At 39.7% G+C, this 18,444-nt stretch overlaps 1 protein-coding gene across 3 annotated transcripts in view; it reads right to left on the bottom strand.

Moving 5' to 3' along the window:
- Positions 1 to 5,484: 5,484 nt before the first annotated feature.
- Positions 5,485 to 18,444, bottom strand: part of LOC140336963 (contactin-4-like) — a 133,513-nt gene continuing 120,553 nt past the window's right edge. For all 3 annotated transcript variants that reach the window (XM_072420426.1, XM_072420428.1, XM_072420427.1), the window contains exons 13-23: positions 16,978 to 17,153; positions 16,406 to 16,526; positions 15,615 to 15,773; positions 15,103 to 15,252; positions 14,086 to 14,156; positions 13,744 to 13,978; positions 13,344 to 13,459; positions 13,079 to 13,265; positions 12,804 to 12,916; positions 12,392 to 12,560; positions 5,485 to 10,583 (exon numbers count right to left, since the gene is read on the bottom strand). In XM_072420426.1, the coding sequence (XP_072276527.1) occupies positions 10,483 to 10,583; positions 12,392 to 12,560; positions 12,804 to 12,916; positions 13,079 to 13,265; positions 13,344 to 13,459; positions 13,744 to 13,978; positions 14,086 to 14,156; positions 15,103 to 15,252; positions 15,615 to 15,773; positions 16,406 to 16,526; positions 16,978 to 17,153 (1,598 nt within the window). In that variant the 3' untranslated portion in view covers positions 5,485 to 10,482. The remainder of the gene's footprint in view (positions 10,584 to 12,391; positions 12,561 to 12,803; positions 12,917 to 13,078; positions 13,266 to 13,343; positions 13,460 to 13,743; positions 13,979 to 14,085; positions 14,157 to 15,102; positions 15,253 to 15,614; positions 15,774 to 16,405; positions 16,527 to 16,977; positions 17,154 to 18,444) is intronic.

The following is an 18,444-nucleotide window of genomic DNA, read 5'->3' as shown; positions in this document are numbered from 1 at the left end:
TCTTGTTTCCCCTTCACCATTGTAAACATTACACAGGAGTGACAACTCACAAAATATGTCACTGTTTGGCTGTGATAGATGCCCACAACGGTTCCAAGATCAGTGCCATGTGTGACATCATCCTCCAGCAATGCTGCAGGGCGAGGTCGCCTGTTGAGGCTTCGATGTTAAGAAATTCAGATGAAATTTTTTACAAGGTAGAAGAAATAAACCAGACCCCCCCCCAACATTAAAAAAAAATTGTCAGTGGTGGGATCACCAGGTGTTGGTGCCAAGAAATGGCAACAAGTTTGCAAAATGTTTTTTTATGATGTATATTTGGTATTCCCAGAAGTGCTTGTTTAGTCCGGAACCATAAAAAATGAAATACTTAACCTTTTGGGGGTGGAGCCATCTGTTTTTTGTCTTCTCACCTGCATTCTTATCTTTGGCTATTTTGATTGGCTAGAATGACGCAACTTTCACGATTGTTCAGTCTCAGCACCTGCATGGGACGGGGGGATAGCTGGGTATCCTGCCAAGCAACCCTGAGCTGTGCGTATGCAGCAGGGCAGCATCAGGCAGGTAAGAATTATGTCACTGTCAGTATCTGTCTGTCATTTGCAACCCCTATTTAATATACAGCGCTGCGTAATATGTTGGTGCTAAAAAAATACAGTTTATTAATAATAAGAATAATATTAATATTTGCAGAAGGGATATCACCTTTCCCAATTATAATGCTATGCCCAATCCAACATTTTTATACTGGAGTGGATGAGGATGGTGCAGCTGCTTTTTTTCACTGCTAATTGGAATGTTGCAAAACTGATAACACAATGCCAAACACACTAAAAATAGAGCATTGCATTACACTTCACCTGTCACCAGAAAAGAAAAACTGCAAGTGAAGGCAGGTAAGACAAAGTTTTGAAAATGCTTCCTTACTGCATTTTTTTTCTAAATTCGTTTTTTTTCACTTACTATGAGCTGCTGGTGAATTATTTAGAATATGTGATTTGTCTATTCCCTAGCTGAGCCCCCTCAATTCTTGCAAATCCTAGCCTTGTGCTGGCCCAGCTCCTTTACCCCTCCCTTCTGCTTAATCTTTGATATAACTGCCAAATGAAGAACAAGAAATATAATAAAGTGTCACTTAGGTGGCAGTTCTGAGTCCACTGGGGCTGTTGATGTGACATTCAAGATGGCAGCCCTAGAAGCAGTCTCAGGGATTTGGGATGTATACACAAGGAAGGATGTTACAGGTAAATAACTGGAATAAAATCATCTGGTGACAGGGCCTCTGTAACATTGTCACCCTGTGAGGTTTTGCTGTTTCCAATCACCAATAGACCTTCATTGATGGAGGGGAGCAGCATTGCTGTGCTGTAAGCCACAAAATCAAACACACAAAAGATTATCATTTCTGTAACCACTCAGTAACTTTACACATCATCTTGTGTATAAAACCTGTACATGAGTCCAGTCAGTGACTTTGCCCAAGCTAAGATAATGTAATCAGTCTGCTGCAGGCCGAAAGAAGCATTTCTTCAGTCTCCTTTCCTTCAGTGATCAGGATGCAACATAGTAACTTTGTATCTGATCACCAAGTAAAGGGCTGCAGCAATGACCTGATTGGTGTCAGATATTTGTTCACAAGACACAGAATTTACCTGATTGTGTCATCTTCAATCTTAAGTCCAGAAAGGGAGACGGTGACGGTGTTGGGATGATGCCTAAACCAACATAGTGCCGCACTTTTGGAGAAAAAACAAAACAAAAAACGGCATATGGGTACCCTGATCTGGGAGATGTAATACATTACTTGCATGCTGCATTTAATGTAAACCAATACGTTCTGATGACAGGTTTACTTTATGTCCTCTATATTCTCTCCCAACCAAAAATAAATGAATAAATAAAAAAACAAAGCAAAACAAACAAACAAACAAACACACACAAAACAAACACACAAGCACACATACTCATAGTCTATTTAAAAAAAAAAGAAATAGTGACACCTGCAGGCAGCTGGTGGTATGACATTGCCTGTATAGAGTAAAGCTCAATTTTCCAGCATGATTTATTAAATAAAAAAAGGCTCTTCACTTAGCAAAAAAAAAAAAATTTTAGATGGGTTTATCGGATGAAGTTCTGCTGATTTTAGCCATCTAATCATGTGCAAGGAAAGATCCTGTTTTTTTTACCTTTCCCTGCACATGAATATCATGATGTAGGTGTTTATTTACTAAGCAGTTCAAACAGTTTAAAAAAATTGGGCATGAATTATTAAAGCTAACCAAGACTAGAGAGGATAGACTCTCAGGGGGAAAACTTGAAGGATCCAGCAAACCTGGAACCTTTTAGAAATTCATTCCAGGTTTGCTGGATCACCCAGGTTCTTCTGTGATAGTTTACCATCTCCAGTCTTGGAGAGCTTTAATAAATCAGGCCCAGTGATTTGTCTTTCTGCAAGGTTTCACATAAGTGAATCACCTCTGCATAGGGAATATTCAACTGAACAATCTGAGCTCTTTGAGTAAATCAGCCTCAAAGTATATAGCTGGGTGACCGGTATCTATATCAGGAAAACACACGCACTCAATATAAAAATAGTGAGTACCAATAAATCAGCCATCGCTGTGTGACACGGATCTTTAGGAACAGATTTTTAATTAACCGCATGGCAGACATGTTTCTGTACAGATAACCTTAAGAAAAAAGTTGCATACTAGATATTTGTAAACAGAATAACAAAAAAACAGATTTAGTTGGAAACATGAAATCTCCAGAGTTTGGGATCAGAGGTAAAAAAATAAAGTGCCTTTAATCAAACCAATTATTCTGTGCTTCTGCAGAATGGCCGCAGCCTTTTCCGCACACTTTGTACTCCCCCCCCCCCCCCCAGATATATGGAGTGGGTAGCTTTACATGGGTGCAGCTTTTTCCACACCATTACTTTATATTATCATCCAATGTACACATTCAGTATTCCTCCCCCCTTGGCTCAATTCACTAGTATAACACAAAGGGATATGGATCCTGATTTCATCAAAAAGTTATGCTTTTTTTCATTTGTGTCCAATGAGATCTGAAAGTTTCAGTCACATGACTGATGTAGAACAGAAAGTTTTGGAGTGTATGTGATACTTTTTATGACAGATATAAGTTTTTGGGATAATTTATGTCAGGCTTTATACAATTCTGAAAAAGGTTCTAAAATAATACAATTCTGTAAGCACTGATGTCAGTCTGTGAAACATTGGAGGCATGCATGCACTTTTGGTGCATTGCTATGAGGTGGGCATTTCATTCATTTGTACAGCAGCATAAGGTACAATGCATGTTGCACAATGGTCCATATTCATGGCAGAGAATAGTACAATGCTCATTGCACAATGATCGCTATTCATGGCAGAGAATAGTACAATGCTCATTGCACAATGTATTCATGGCAGAGAATAGTACAATGCTCATTGCACAATGATCGCTATTCATGGCAGAGAATAGTACAATGCTCATTGCACAATGGTCGCTATTCATGGCAGAGAACAGTACAATGCTTACTGCACAATGGTACCCAATGCATGGCAGAGATTAGTACAATGCTCATTGCACAATGGTACCCAACGCATGGCAGAGCAGAGTACCATGCACATCTATGCGGCTATGCTATTGCAGCCCCATAGACTTGAACTGAGGTTGAAACCTAACTTCCAGCAATGCAACATCTGCAAGCTCCTCAGCCAGCACTAACCTCTATATGGTCTTTTGGGTTCAGGGCTTTATACCATCCTCCTTACCACAGTGGCATGACAAACTCCTGCGAATAAGCAGTTGATCATTCCTCTTGGCATATGTGCCGAGCTGCTGCACATGCTACAGCTAAGATTACAAATAGCAGGTGGGGTTCTTTGTGTGCCCAGCAGAGAACAGCCTGCCCATTCTTAGTCAATAAACCAAGGTTAGCGGTTCACTTAATTCAGGCAGCTTAATTAAAATAAATGTAATAACCCTAAACTGGGCAATAAAAGTGTCACCTAAACTCTTTAGCAAGTTTAGCAAACTTTTTGCATTTGTTGATAGCTGACACAATACAATATTCTGCCACTAGTCACATATAACAATCCTCATCCCTGTGTTAAAGCTTTGTGAATTGAGCCTTGGACCCCTATAAAGACTCCACAATCACAATTTGTATCTACAAACAGCCACATTGCAAAAAACAAAAACAAAAAAGAACAAAAATGAAGAAAAAATTACAATGCCTTCCTTTAAAAAAAAAAATAAAAAAAAAAGAAATAAAGAAGCTGTTTATGGCTTTCATGTGCCTGTAACCGCTCAGAGCACACAAGCAGAAATGAGAATTTGGGATTCTTTCGTTTCTCCATAACCTGGAAAATGGGGGGCAGCTCCCAGAGTGCACTGCATTTTTTGGGGGTTTTTGCCTGCATGAGCATTGCTGTCAGACAACCTAATGCAAATGAAATAGTAGGGTGACAGATTGCTAAAAGCGGGTGAATATGTTAAAGCAAAACCACTGCCGAACAGTTAATTATGAAGATGAAATACACATGTGAACACATAGGGCTCTATTTATAAATTATTCCCCTAGTCAATTCCTCTGGAATTTGCTGACAGATGGCCGCATTGTTCTACAGGTCTCTTATTATTACACCTAGTGGCCAATCAGCTGTCTCAATAGGAAATGAATAGTAAAGAAAGAAATTTTATGAACATTAAAGGAATAAAGTATAAGTAGATTCCAGACGATCTCCTATCATTATACTCAGTGACATTTCTGAAACCATTATATATTAACATAAGATTTTGATTTTTGAGGTTCTGTTTTATAAGGGATAAAAGAAGAATTTCTTCTTTGATGATAAATTACTAAAATGTGTGATACAAAGCTGCATTATACAACTAGAGCCCTTACTGCAAACACAGCAATATGCATCAATGTCATACATACCACCTCTGTGTATAGCAGAGAAAGCTGGAGGGGTGGAAAGGGTCAGGGGCCAAATGTGCTTTGTCTTCCATTGTATATATATATAATATATATATATATATATATATATATATATATATATTAATATATATATATATATATATATAAATGTATAGCAAATAGCTGCTTTACAAAGGAGTCCTAAAGATGTACAAGCACATCCACTGCCAAATTTGCATTTTACCAACAAAACCAAATGATAATTTACGGTCAGTCATTAGTAGCAAATCACAGGTATCAAAGTCCTTCTCCTGACCCCGTTGATCATGTCCCCTGTATGGACACAACTATTGTTGTGTCCACATTCCTGTGCTACTGTCCACCCTGGATGTTTAGCAAGCAGGTCTGAGTCTGCGACGAGAGATGGAGGCTCAACGGTAATTTTTCTCGAGGACCAACAACATTTTCTCACAGACCACCGGTTGGCGACCGCTGTTTTAAATGACTCCTTAGGGTGACAGAGGCTCCTTTTGTCTATCCTGGACCCATCATTGTTGTGCCATTTTTTATTTAAAAGAAAAAAGTAAAATAAATCAACAAAGTGACAGCACAGAAATAACAATCAAAGACACATCAAAGAAAAAACAAGCAAAGCGCACTAAATAAAATAAAATACCTTAAATACATCCCTGTAAAATGTTGCCAAACCTAAATAGGCAAAATAGATTATGGTTTGGCTAAATTTGGGAAGTAAATTGTCAGCAACTTTATCAAATACACTCTTCCCCTCTTAATCCAAAAACCAAACATATATAAATTTAAGAGATCCTATCTTAGAAAGGTCTGTTCACCTCGCAATTGGCTTTCTTGGTTTACTGATGTGAGCAACAACATTGATCTATAGGATGATGTACATTTTGGGACTTTGTTGTGTTTAATCAGCAATTGGTAACTTAGTGGGTGATAAGGACTGAATGGGATTGCAGAGCCTATCTTCTTGAGATTTGGCATTGATAGAAGGCAAGAAGCCTCCTGGGATACGTGGCATATGTATCCCAGGAGGCTTCTGGCCTTCTATCAATGCCAAATCTCAAGAATGTGCAGAAGGGGCTTTCTCCTGCCATAGACATGCATGCACGCTGATGGCACTCTTTTTTTCCTGTTTTCAGCAGGCTACGACCCGATCTTGTACCTACGCTGTAAGAGATTGGGTGCCATAGGTGGAAGTAAAGGTAAGTGGGATTTTTTTATGTTAAAATTAGTTCCTCTTCAAATGAAGAATAATTTTAAAAGTGCAATGCAGTGGAAGAACCCTAAATGCAAACGCAATGAGTTTTATAATGCCAACCTCCATTAAAAAATGCAGGTCTACTCTATGAGCCTACGTCTTTAAGCCTCAATGTTAATGCCAGGTGGATTTTGACATTGAAAGCACAGATATTATAACAGCTGCAACTGCCTTTGCTAGCTGTTGGTGTCATTCAGTTGCTTGTGCTGGTGGACTGAGCTTAAAAAACAGAAGATAATATGTCTCTGGGGATTTCTCACACATGACCATGGAGATCTCACACTTGTAAAACCATCAACAGAACTTTTTTCCTGCAGTCTGACAAGGTGCTGAAGTCTTCTACATGACTTTAGCCTTGGGCTCATGTCACACAGGTTTTGCTGACAACTGGCCAGGAGCAGAATTGCTAAGAGACCCCTTGCCTGCTCCTATGGTATTGCATTAGTGATGTCTGGAAGATGCTGGTCTCTTGCTATCAGTGAAGGATCAACATCGTTTAGATTGACATTCTGCTGCTCATGAGGTGTCACTGGTGTGAAGTCACCCTTATGCAAAATTTGCACTACATTGTGATGACATTGTTAGAGTGACTTATCCGGAAAAGTCACCAAGGAAATTAAAGAATGCCAAAGACTTCTAGTCCAACTTACAAAATACCATTGCTGAATGGCTAAATGTTTGTCCAAATATGATCATCACACCTATATGAGGTTGCTGGATATCCCATTCCAAAAGCATGGACAATAGTATAGTGTTGATTCCCACATTTCAGCCAATACACACACTATTTGGGGCTATAACAACCATCATTCTTCTGGGAAGCCTTTCTACGAGGTTTTAGATTATGTCTGGAAGAACAATGCCAAATTAGGCCTGCCTCGATTCATCCCAAAGGTGTTCAGTAAGTTTGAGGTCAGGGCTCTGTGAAGGCCACCCAAGTTCCTCCACAACCAAATGATGACCCCATGTCTTTATGGAGCTGGCTTTGTACCCCAGGGTACAGTCCTGGGGGAACAGAAAAGGGTCTTCACCAATCTGTGACCAGAAAGCTGGAAAAGCACAATTGTCTATGATGTCTTTGTATGATAACCAGGACCCTTCAACGGGGACACCTGAACTCATTTAGAAAACTGTTTCTTAGGGGGTAGGTACATTTTAGTTTATTTTTATTCAAATGTACTGATTTAAATTTTTTTATATGGGAATACAGGTAACCAGCCAAGGTCATGACTTAAGTAAACCAGCCAACTCCAACTTTATCCACATATTGCCTGTGTTCTAAGAACACCTTATTTAAAACAAGGATCTTACTGTGTGTGAATCTCAAATCCCACTATCTGGACTATTACCAATGTACTACATTGATTACTGAGCAACAAATGCCCCATCTTGTCTCTTATCTACCTTTTCTGGAGTCTACAGGAAACCACATGTTGCAGGATCAGAGGGAAAGCGGCTGGAAAATAAAAGTCCAACCTAGACAGCTCCACTTGGTTTACCATTGAGGGGCCATGTGAAAAATTAAGATTTGTAACAGAATAAATTTTCAACATGCTGCAGAGTTGGTAACATTAGTAATTCACAGATGGATTTGACTTGTTGCCATAACATAAAGATAAAACCTAAATAAACTTCTACAACTCAAAAATAGGAAGCGCTGCCGAAGCTCAAACCACCACCAAACACCCAAAATGCATTTGTTGTAAAGGTGAAAGCTGAAAAAAAACCCTGAGTATTTCATGTTATTTAAATTAGTGAAACTACTATAAATTACAATCATCCCTCCTACTTTCTGCTCTGCTGTCTCTATCCTTTTAGAAAAAAAGGTCAATAACTGGTTGCTTGTGAGCCACAAGCTTTTCTTGGCTTCGTTGATGTCGTTCGAAGCAGAAGAAACTCAAAATCTGGGTCTGAAGCCTCTCGTTTTATATACTTTTTATCAGCAAAAAAAGTAAAGCTAGGTTTTATTTTATTTGGAATATTTACTAAGAAAGTATTCCCCTGAACAATATTTTAAAATGGCAATAAAATCCAACCAAATAATGCATTTTAAAAGCTACAACTTGATGTCCATAAAAAAGAAAAGATGGTGTATTTATGCTTCAGGCACACATGGAAGAATAGGGATTGCTGCTCCGGTGTGTGGTCACTCCTCATACTTAGCAAAGCCAATAAATAAAAACAAAACAAAAAAAAACCTTACATTACAGTAGTTGAAGTGGCCGCATATTTTAAAAATATCTCCCTTTTAAGAAAGGCTGGTGTTACAAATTGCAATTTTTTTCATATTGGATGGAGCTCAATAGATGACAATAGTTTAGGACCTTAAAAAAACCCTACTACATACAATGATTTTTCTAATTACCCTATACGTATCTCAGGAAACCATCTTCTATGCAAAATGTACATTTTACGGCCCATAAGTATCTTCATATAATCTCTATAATATAGATATATATATGTATATATTAAAAACTCTGACTTGGATATTAACAAAATCCATTATTTAAGGGTATATTTTATAAATATATTAGAGGTTTTAATTGATTTTGATTGTTTACAACCAAGATATGAGATGAGGAACGTAGCTTAACTGTCTTCTCCAATGGGCTACCAGAAAATAGAGGGCAGCCATATTTTAGTTAAGCCAATGTTTGTATGAAACCTTTGACCTCGACGAAGGTCTTGTGAGTCATCTGCAACAGAAGCTTTACTCAGGGTTTATACAATTTCCAATGTCCTAAAGATGAACGTTTAGAAAGTGAGAACCTGAATCTAGAAATAGAGCCAAGACTAAGACTCATAAGCCTAATAAAGACTCTGATTCATGCTTCACCAAAGGGTCACAATCTTGCAGCATATAAAGCCAGGTCCCTATCTACTCTTTGACCACAAACATCTCAATATCCTGTTGCTTAGAATAGATCGGAACTTCATCTCATGCTCCATAACAAACCCTAAAATATTGTCATTGGACAACCTGACAACTCTATAATAGATTCTTTCCATTGTCTCGAAAGGTGAAACCGTCTACTTTACACAAGCCTTGAACGCCACTTGCTGCCTTTAGAAATTAGGAATGCGTCCTATAAACTGTTCATAAAGAACTACTTTTTTTTATCTACACAACGTCAACAAGACCTTTACAGTCTACAGAAAGTCATGTCTCCAACATGATATCCTTTTTTATATGAATTGGGGAAGCTTTAGCTTCTTTAATCTCTGTCCATAAAGGATGAAGATTTATAAATGTTCATAAGATATCCTCTAGTGATCATAAAATATTAAGTCTTTCAATGTCCCTAATCCTAAAAGATAATGTAAATTAGAATATCTCGAAGAGAGGGGCTGAAGTAGATTGACCCATAAAAGATAGAGATCTTCCACTCCTTGCCTATAATATATGAAGGGGTTCTTTGAACCCTTAGGAACTCTTCCACCTATACCCATACAATGTCTTTTCCTTATAACTTGTATACTCTTGTCTATACATTTTTGCAGTGCCACTTGAATTATATCAGATACAATCATAAGCCAGTATCTCCTGGACCACTACTTTGATTTTACCATCTGGCAATCCAAAGATACTTTTTCTGTAATGTCTGGTGAAAGTCAAGAATATGGAATGACTGACATATGGGGTTAAAGAACGAACTAAATGTCATAAAACCCTTGAGTAAAACAACTAGCCAAAGATGACAAAGACCTTTGCAACAAACCGTGTTTTTTTTTTTCTGTATTATCCAGATCCTCCAAAGTTCATTTTCAAAAAGTTCCACGTTTCCAGTCCAACTTCTTCAAAGGTCCAGAAAACTCTGTTTGACGATCGGTCTTGTGACACCATTGTTGGGTTCAGGATATGTGACATAGAAATAGATTACAATCTATAAAATATTATAGTCCTGGGTAATAATTTGTTACATAAGGAGAGGAAGGACAGAAAAGATCTGAATGACACCTGCAGCATTTTACAGCAAAAAACGTAGATATCTACATCATGTTAACCTTAAAAAACTCTATAAAACACTAGATATTAATAATAAAAAATATGCATATACGGCATGTAAACTGCTTTGGTAACATCGTATTCCAGATGTCGTCAGTGCATAAGAATCCTCCCCCAGGAGAGGAGAGGAGGAAGCTCAATAAGCTGAGGGCTATCTCCGGATATTCCTATGGAGCCATCGCTGTGTGGAGGATAATCGCGGTCCACCGTCCGAGAGTAAATAGGGAGTCTCTGGGGGATCTGGCAGGCTCGAGGTCATAAACTGGAGCGCGCAGTGAGGGAGATCATTAAGGTGCTGATGGCAGATAAAGTGCAGGCATTTGAAGTGGAAGCACCTGATCCTTGTGCGTAGGCATCTGGAAGACAATAGAATACAGAAAAGCTGTTTTTACATTGACAATGAGGATAAGATGTCTGCTAGTCATTGAAACAACCCATCACCACTGATTATCAAAATCTCAAGTATATACTTGGTAAAAAATTTTTTTCCTAGACCAGTGTTTCTTAACAAGTATTCCTCCAGAGGTTACTCGGGGTTCCTTGAGCAATGAGCAGTTTGTACCTCTTAGGTTAGTTTAGGTGACACCAATAATCTTTTTGGCTATTTGTAATAGTGACATTCTTCCCAATGACCACCACACCACTGTACTGTGGGCTGTGGATATACATAGAGAAACACTGCCCTAGATTATCTTTTTGTGACTGAGCTATGATTGCCATCTCTTACCCTTAGGATGAAAAATTACTTTGCATATGCTATTTGAAACAAATTAAAAACAACAATCATGGACATGAACCCTCAGAGAAAGACTGTCAAATCTAGTATATATGAAGTCCACTCACCTATGGCCTATCTGGGCCCTTGGGCTTCCCAAACCAGGTCAGCACAAGATGGCACATGTTATATCAAATCTGTCTCTCTTATTTCTGGTTTGTGGCTCAACAGCTCAGGGACAAAATCAGGGGGGGGAGGGGGGAGGACAGAAGAAGCATCCAGTCCTTCTTGTTTCCAGGTAAAGAAAAAAAAGTAAAAGGTATGTATATAACATACTGCTAATTATTTATCAAGTAATAGGCGTGCTAAGCTATTGTTTTACAATGCCATAGGTATGTATAATGGGAAAAGAAAACTTCCTAAATAAAAATTAAAACCTGAACAATTGCACATCATCTCTGCCCATTGACACTTATGCATCCCGGACGAACCACCAAGCATGCATTTCTATACAGAAAACGGAACAAGATCGTCAGTGGCACAAATGAACTCTGTATATTGGCTAACATAGCTACAAAGATACAGAAGTCAAATAATTACTAAGTTGTAATAACGGGTAGCATGAGTATGAACAAAAACTAAATGCTTCTAAAAAAATCAGGCATTTAAAGTATCTATTGACAGCTTCCAATTGTAGTTTTGCATGTGAGTTTGATAAAAGGTTGTTTGTTAAGAGTTTGGTATACTGTACAGGAATCCAGGACTTCAACCAGGTGCAGACACAGTTTGAGGGTCATGCTGTCATAGTGGATTCATAGATTTCTTTTTGCCATGAGGCTTTAAAGTTTAGAGTAGCTAAGTATATTTGAATTGATATTTTTACAGATATATATGTTTCTATAATCCTTAACTCTATATCAACACAGTGGAAGAATGAGGGCTTAGTGTCACCCGCAGTAGGAGTCTAGAAAATGTAAGAAAACCTGCAGGATGTTATTTCTGGGAAATCCAATGCCAACACAAGCTACAGTTATCAACACATATCAACCGTTTCTTTCTTTTTTACCCTTGTTGTCACATATTGCACTAGAAGATATTATTCTAGTATCTGGATGAACATATTCTCTAAACTTTATTATCTTAGAACAGGAAACTCCTCATTACTGGATCCATCATGTGCCACCCTCTTTATGTTTAACACAAGAATGGGTTATCACTTGAGGTGGGCGTTACGATTTTTTATATTTCGGATCTGGAGAAAGACAATGTAAGCAGGAGACTCTGAGATTTGTGGTAAACCAAAACCTGAAGACAATGTACAACCTCATGCAGGTGAGGTTGAATCAAAATTCTGGGGGGGGGGGGGCACAGCCGCATTTCAGCATTGTGGCCTAAATTGCCAACAATAAAAATGCGCTACACTCTATTTATTTCTCACCGACTACTCACTGGATATCCGAGGAATCCGGATTGGTTCGCTACTTCGGCCCTCTCCTCCATCACTGATTGGTCGGATCTCAATGACGTAATCCTCATCGTAGGGAAGAGACAGTTCCACTGAGGTCTGATTTGTCTCGATCATGGTGGCTCCAGCCTGGCGGTTCCACCGATAGAAGACCTACAAGAAGGATAAATTAAGTGGCCTAAAAGCAATTTACAAAAAAAAATTTCCAGTCTTCTCGTCTTCCACAATCCATGCAAATATCATTCATGATTGGTCTGGAATGTGAACCTATAGATTGAAGACAGTGCTCCCTGGTTCAAGCACCACCATCTCCACCACACAAACTGGATTTTGCACTGCCCACTTATGAATTTCAAGAGAAATATATTAGACAAAGGGATTGTCATCTGCACTTACTCTGTAGCCCTTAACCTCGGACTCGTCCTCCTGCGCAGTCACCTGATCCCAATTTAGGATAATTTTGGAGTTTGAAGAATTCCAGACAATGTTACCTGGAGGCTGACTTGGAGCTGCAACAGAAGAAATATCAAGCTTCAGTGAAAACAGAGTTAGGACTGAGCAGAGCTGTGGGCCTAGGAGAAAATTATTTTACTCTTCTAGTTGCCTTGGGTTATTGTATTTTGCAGTGGAGATATGGAACCTCCTAAAAAATGAAATGCCTAATTACTCACGTGGTTTTCTGGTGGTCACATTGGCCGTAGGGCTGGCAGGGCCGGTGCCAGCGCTATTGTATGCGCGCACATTTAGGTAATAAAGAGTGTGCCCTTGTAGATGGCTCAGTTTGGTGGATGTTTGGTTTCCCAAAGTTCGTAATTTGCGCGCACTCTGCTCCTTATCGTTTTGTTTCCAGAAACGGACCTGGATAACAAGTGAAGAGATAATGAATCTGTCTGTGGCATTATATGGTGGATTCGGAACTAGTGTAAAGGTTCTCACCTCATATCCCTGGATCCTCCCCTTGCTAAGGGTACTCGGTACAGGTATCCATGATACCTCAATGTCCCAGGCAGTCAAGCTTCGAGCCACCACCCCTGCAGGGGCCCGACTTGGTTCTAGAAAAAGACATCAGTATAAATGTATAAGTTATAGATATCACATGGTAAATTGTTAGTTTATGAAGAGGCAGAGCAGAGCCCATTCTATTTGATGTCCTGTTATACACAATTAGTCACTGACATGCCAGTCAGACCAAAACAAAATGGTGCAAAACCAATAACTACTCACGCTGGAGAGACTCTTAACAGCCAGTCCTAGAAATCTGTTAGCAATATGATCATTCTTGCAACTTGCAAATCACAGTTCAGCGCTGCTGTCAATAAATGAGCTATCCACCTACCTTCCTCTGCAGTGTAGACCACAGTCAGGGGGCTGAAAGGTCCCTCTCCTCTGTTGTTGAACACACCGACCTTCACCTCGTATGGAGAGAAAGATGGCAGACTGTCGTTTCTGTAGACATAGCGAGCTGCATCTGCTGAAGCCACAACAGTCTGCATCCAGCTGATGGTTCCAAATGGTCGAAAAGCCACCACATAACCAAAACCTCCACCTTTCTGGTATTCCTCAGGGACCGGCTAAAGCAAAATAGTCAAATTTTTTATAAGAAATTTTTAAAAATACAGATATCATCTAAATGCAAAAATGAGTGCTAACACATCAGCAAAGTTGTTATATAACTTACCTCCCACGTGATAACAAGTTCATTCTTGCTGCCACCTCCCCCGCTCACATTGGCTGGAGTCACCTCTGGAACTAGAAAGAGACCGAAAACAAGAAATTCTGATATTACAAATGAGTGGAAAAAAATTGAAAAGAAAGCAAAACCTCTGTAAAATTAAAGTGTCAGGCATAATGTGGATCTGGCTTGAATTCCCCTTCCCCACGAAGGACAATAAATGACTACACAACACCAGCTCCATGTCTCCATCAGCATCAAAGGGAAGGATAGTAATGTGCAATAGATGCAGATTCAGAAGATTTAATAGTTTATTTCAACAAACAATTGTTATTTTTAATTTTACAAGCATTATCACTTGTTGCCACTAGATGGCAGCAAAGACTATAAGAATAGGTGAGGCAAAGAGAGGGAGAAAAAAAGGAAAGAGAAACACAAAACAAGAAGAGGATGAGAAAAGCAGAAGAGAATGGAAGAGAAGAACAACAAAGAAGGAGAAGTGAAGATAAGAAGAAGTGAAGATAAGAAAAAAACAAAACAACGAGAAAACGAGAAAAGACAGATAAGAAGGAGAAGAGAAGAACAAAAAAAAGAGAAAGAGAAGGGAAGAAAATGACAAGAACAAGACAATGAGAGGGAGGAAAGAGAAGCGGAAGAGAAGAAGAAGGGAAGGAAAAAAGAAGAAGAAGAGAAGAGGACAAGAAAAGAAGAAAAATAGAAGCATAGAAGTATAACAAAAGAAAAGAAGAGCAACAGAGAAAACAGGTGGAGTAGAAGGAGAAGATAAGAGAATGTAAAGAAAAAGAGACAAGAAGAAGAAAAGAAGGAGAATGATAAGAGAAGCAGAAGAGAAAAAGAATATGAGAAGTATATAATAGGAATAGAACAGAGGAGAATGGGAAGAGAAGAAGAAAAGAAGAGGAGAAGAAAATGAGAAAAGAAAATGAGAAAAGAAAAGGGAAGAGAGTGAAGGAGAAGACTGGTCATTGGGGGTAAGGAACATTGCTCCCTTCCATGACTTACGCGCTTCTTCTGTCCTTCTCTTGTCAGATGGGGGACTCGGCTCTCCAATGCCAATCTGGTTGATGGCGATGACACGAAATTCATATTCAACCCAAGGACTTAGACCCACCACAGTGGCTGTGAAGGATCGGCCATCCACCACCTCCGGTACTGAAAATAAATGAAAACATTCAGAAACAAAGTGCCTTGTGTTGCTCCTGATGGACAGTTGCCATACATAAGTACATGTAGTTAAGCCCACAGATGAAACATATCAGGCAGAAGATAATTTTACTTTCTTCTTAGTTTTCTCTTTGGAAAAAAATGTCCAATTTTCAGGTAACTGCAAAGGTAGTACTGCTTGTAAGATTATTTCCTTTGATTCCCAGAAACTAAAAGTTTACTTTGCTTTAACTGAAAACAAAGATGTGAAAAAAACTTATCCTAAAATGTATCTTATCCCAAACGTAAGCAGTTTGCACAAAATGTCTTCCCTAATTTACTAAGGAGGACATTGAAGGCTTTATTCTTACCTGTGCTCACTGCTTGCCACCCCACTGAAAAGGGCGTCCGGGCCTGGATGACATACATAGTGATGGGACTGTGATTGTCCACTCCCGGCATCCATGATAGCTGCGCAGTGGTGTCAGTGATCTCCTCCACGGTAAGAGCATCAGGTGGACCAGGAGGTCCTTGAAAGAAACAGAGGTAAAATAAAACAATATTAAAATGAACCTTCCTTATACAGACATCCAAAAGTCCTGAGACTACCGCTGGGTCCCACAGTTGTGGATGTGATGTCAAAAGCCCCAATTGCCTTGCTGTGGTATTTTCCTTATTCCTCACTGGTAGCTAAAAAAAGGCAAATTTGCAAAGGAAGAGGACCAGAATAGGTAGCAATTATACCCCCCAGAAGAGGAGAAGACATGTAGTCGGAGAGGTGGCTGAGCTAAGGAATGAACTCTTTCTGGGGGAGTAAAATTTTCCAGCAAGCTTTGAGGCACATTGTAAAAAGTGGTCCTAAAATACAACATGTGCTCAGATAAAAACAGCTGTTTAGTTGTCATACTTCTATATATACTGATTGGGACATATCCAATATTGAGGAGTTGGGGGGCAGACATGATGCAACGGTAACAGAAAGTGTACTGCAACTTTTGGGGTCACAGTGTTGCCTGGGAGAAATTTGGGGCAGCTAGTTGTTTCACTTAACACATCATGATCAGAATGTAGCTATTAGAAAATAACACATGACATGTCCTCTTTCCTATAGACCGATGATTACATTACAACCTCATGCCATCCATCCCGCCATCCTCCTCACCTCGGACAATAAGATCGGCTCCTGCTGATAGCTTGTCGACACTAGTGTGGACCAGGCAGATATATTTCCCAGCATGCTTCAGTTGGATGCTCCTTATCATTAAATCTCCGGCCGAGTCTTGCTATAAACAAGGACATCAGAGGACTTGTAAGGAAAATGCCAGCTAATACCCTGCCATACAAACACAGAATGCCAGTGGTGCCACCAGCCAGATGATTCCACTGCAGATTGTGAAGAACTATTGATTTCTGCAATTAATAAATACAGCTTGGTCTGCTCTACTCTGTGTTTGGACAGAGTGATGAGAAGCATAATGATGAGGTTAACTCTCTGCTCCTACAGTTTGCATGCTCCTTATCTGCACATGTAAATGCAGGGCACCTGATTGGCCTCTCTTCTTGGGTTAAACACTGCTATATAAGGGATTCTCCTACAGGTTTAGGTACACGTATTATAGATTTATATGAAAGAAATAAGTAGTGTTTTTTAATCCAAAGTTCAGACTGACAGAGTGGTATGGAAGGGCAGAACACCAGAACCCAGAACCAATCATAGCACTCTCTGATACTTACTCCTCCCACCCGCTCAAAGTGTTCTCCATCCTTCTGAAAGTCAATCAGTTGGCCATTGAAGACCCAGGAGAAGGAGATGTCCAGTGAGTGGTCATGTGACACCTGGCAGGGCAGGACAATGCTCTCTCCAACGGTGACATCCATGCTGGATGGGGGGACCAGAACCTGCGTGGGGTCTAACACAGCATAATAAACATTACAATCTGCAAACAACAAACTAAACTACCATTGATCCCATTCCACCTGCGACAGGATAATGAGAAATCCGGAAAACTCTGTAAAATGCAATTTACAGAGTTCAATAGCTCAAGAATAAATATATACACATAGCAGAGACAATGCAATGAATCCCCTCCTCTTCACTACTTGCTGTTGAAACCAGACATAGAGAGTGTATTTATGGGTTTATATTGCACTGATGTCTTAAGCAGCTCTTTCTAGATTCCACATTTGTGTCGTGGGGACCACTTTCAGACTTGCAATTAGTCGCTCCCAGGCAATACTGGGTTGCATCAACCACGGTTCAACCTCTATGGGCCTCTGCATCATGCAGGTTGGGGTTGCGGTTTGCTGCAGGTTCAGTGTTTTAGTTGATGGATCGCTCTGTCCTCTAGCAATTGTTACTGGAAGACCGCTGGCCATCTTGCAATCAGCAAATGCAGCCGCACAAGAAGAATAAACTCAAGAGTGTAACAATGGCCAATAGCAGACCATGTTACTGCTATGGGGGGAGTTGTGTGGCTACTGGAAGCTATATGAACCCTCCATATATTTGCAATAAAAGCAATATCTGTATCACTGGAGAAATTGCCTTTGAAGTGCAGACTGAAGAAACAGAAGGGCCCTAATGATTTTACAATAGGGCACTGAAAAAAGCGAGGGGGATTCTAAATTGTGAGAATTGAAGGAATCATAATTGATATCTTATTCTGAAAGTGCCCAGATGTCTCTCTAACTTTCAGGAAATTACATTTCTCCATTGACTTTGCTCTGCAGGAGGAGGGTGCTACTTTTGTTCAGGCATCATCTAGGGCAGGGGTGTCAAACTCAGGCACGATGACCAAATCTGGTCCTCACTGTAATTATATTTGGCCCGCCAGAAAATACCAGTTGTTTACTAGAGCTGGCCTGCTGGTAGACAGCACATGCACGGCTAATACTACAAATCCCAGAATGCTCTGCTGGCATGTCAATCAGGACCCACAAGCGCCCCCTCCTCTGTTGACATTCATTAGCGAACTTCCTCAGTTGTTGATATTTTTTCAATAAATATCAAGGTTGGTCCGTGACTTTGTACAAAGTTTTCATTTTGGCGCACAGTGTATTTGAGTTTGACACCCCTGAGCTAGGGTCACATCATCCAGACCCACAAAAAGTACTCAAGGAAATCTGATTCTTTATATACTTTTTCTGGAGTTCTGATATCAGGTGGTTATATTAGCTGGGACTCTAATACTTCAAAGAGGC

The sequence above is a fragment of the Pyxicephalus adspersus genome, chromosome 8, assembly GCF_032062135.1.
Source record: "Pyxicephalus adspersus chromosome 8, UCB_Pads_2.0, whole genome shotgun sequence".
Lineage (NCBI taxonomy): Eukaryota > Metazoa > Chordata > Amphibia > Anura > Pyxicephalidae > Pyxicephalus > Pyxicephalus adspersus.
Note: the sequence above shows the minus strand (reverse complement) of the source record. Positions and strands in the feature narration are given on the sequence as shown.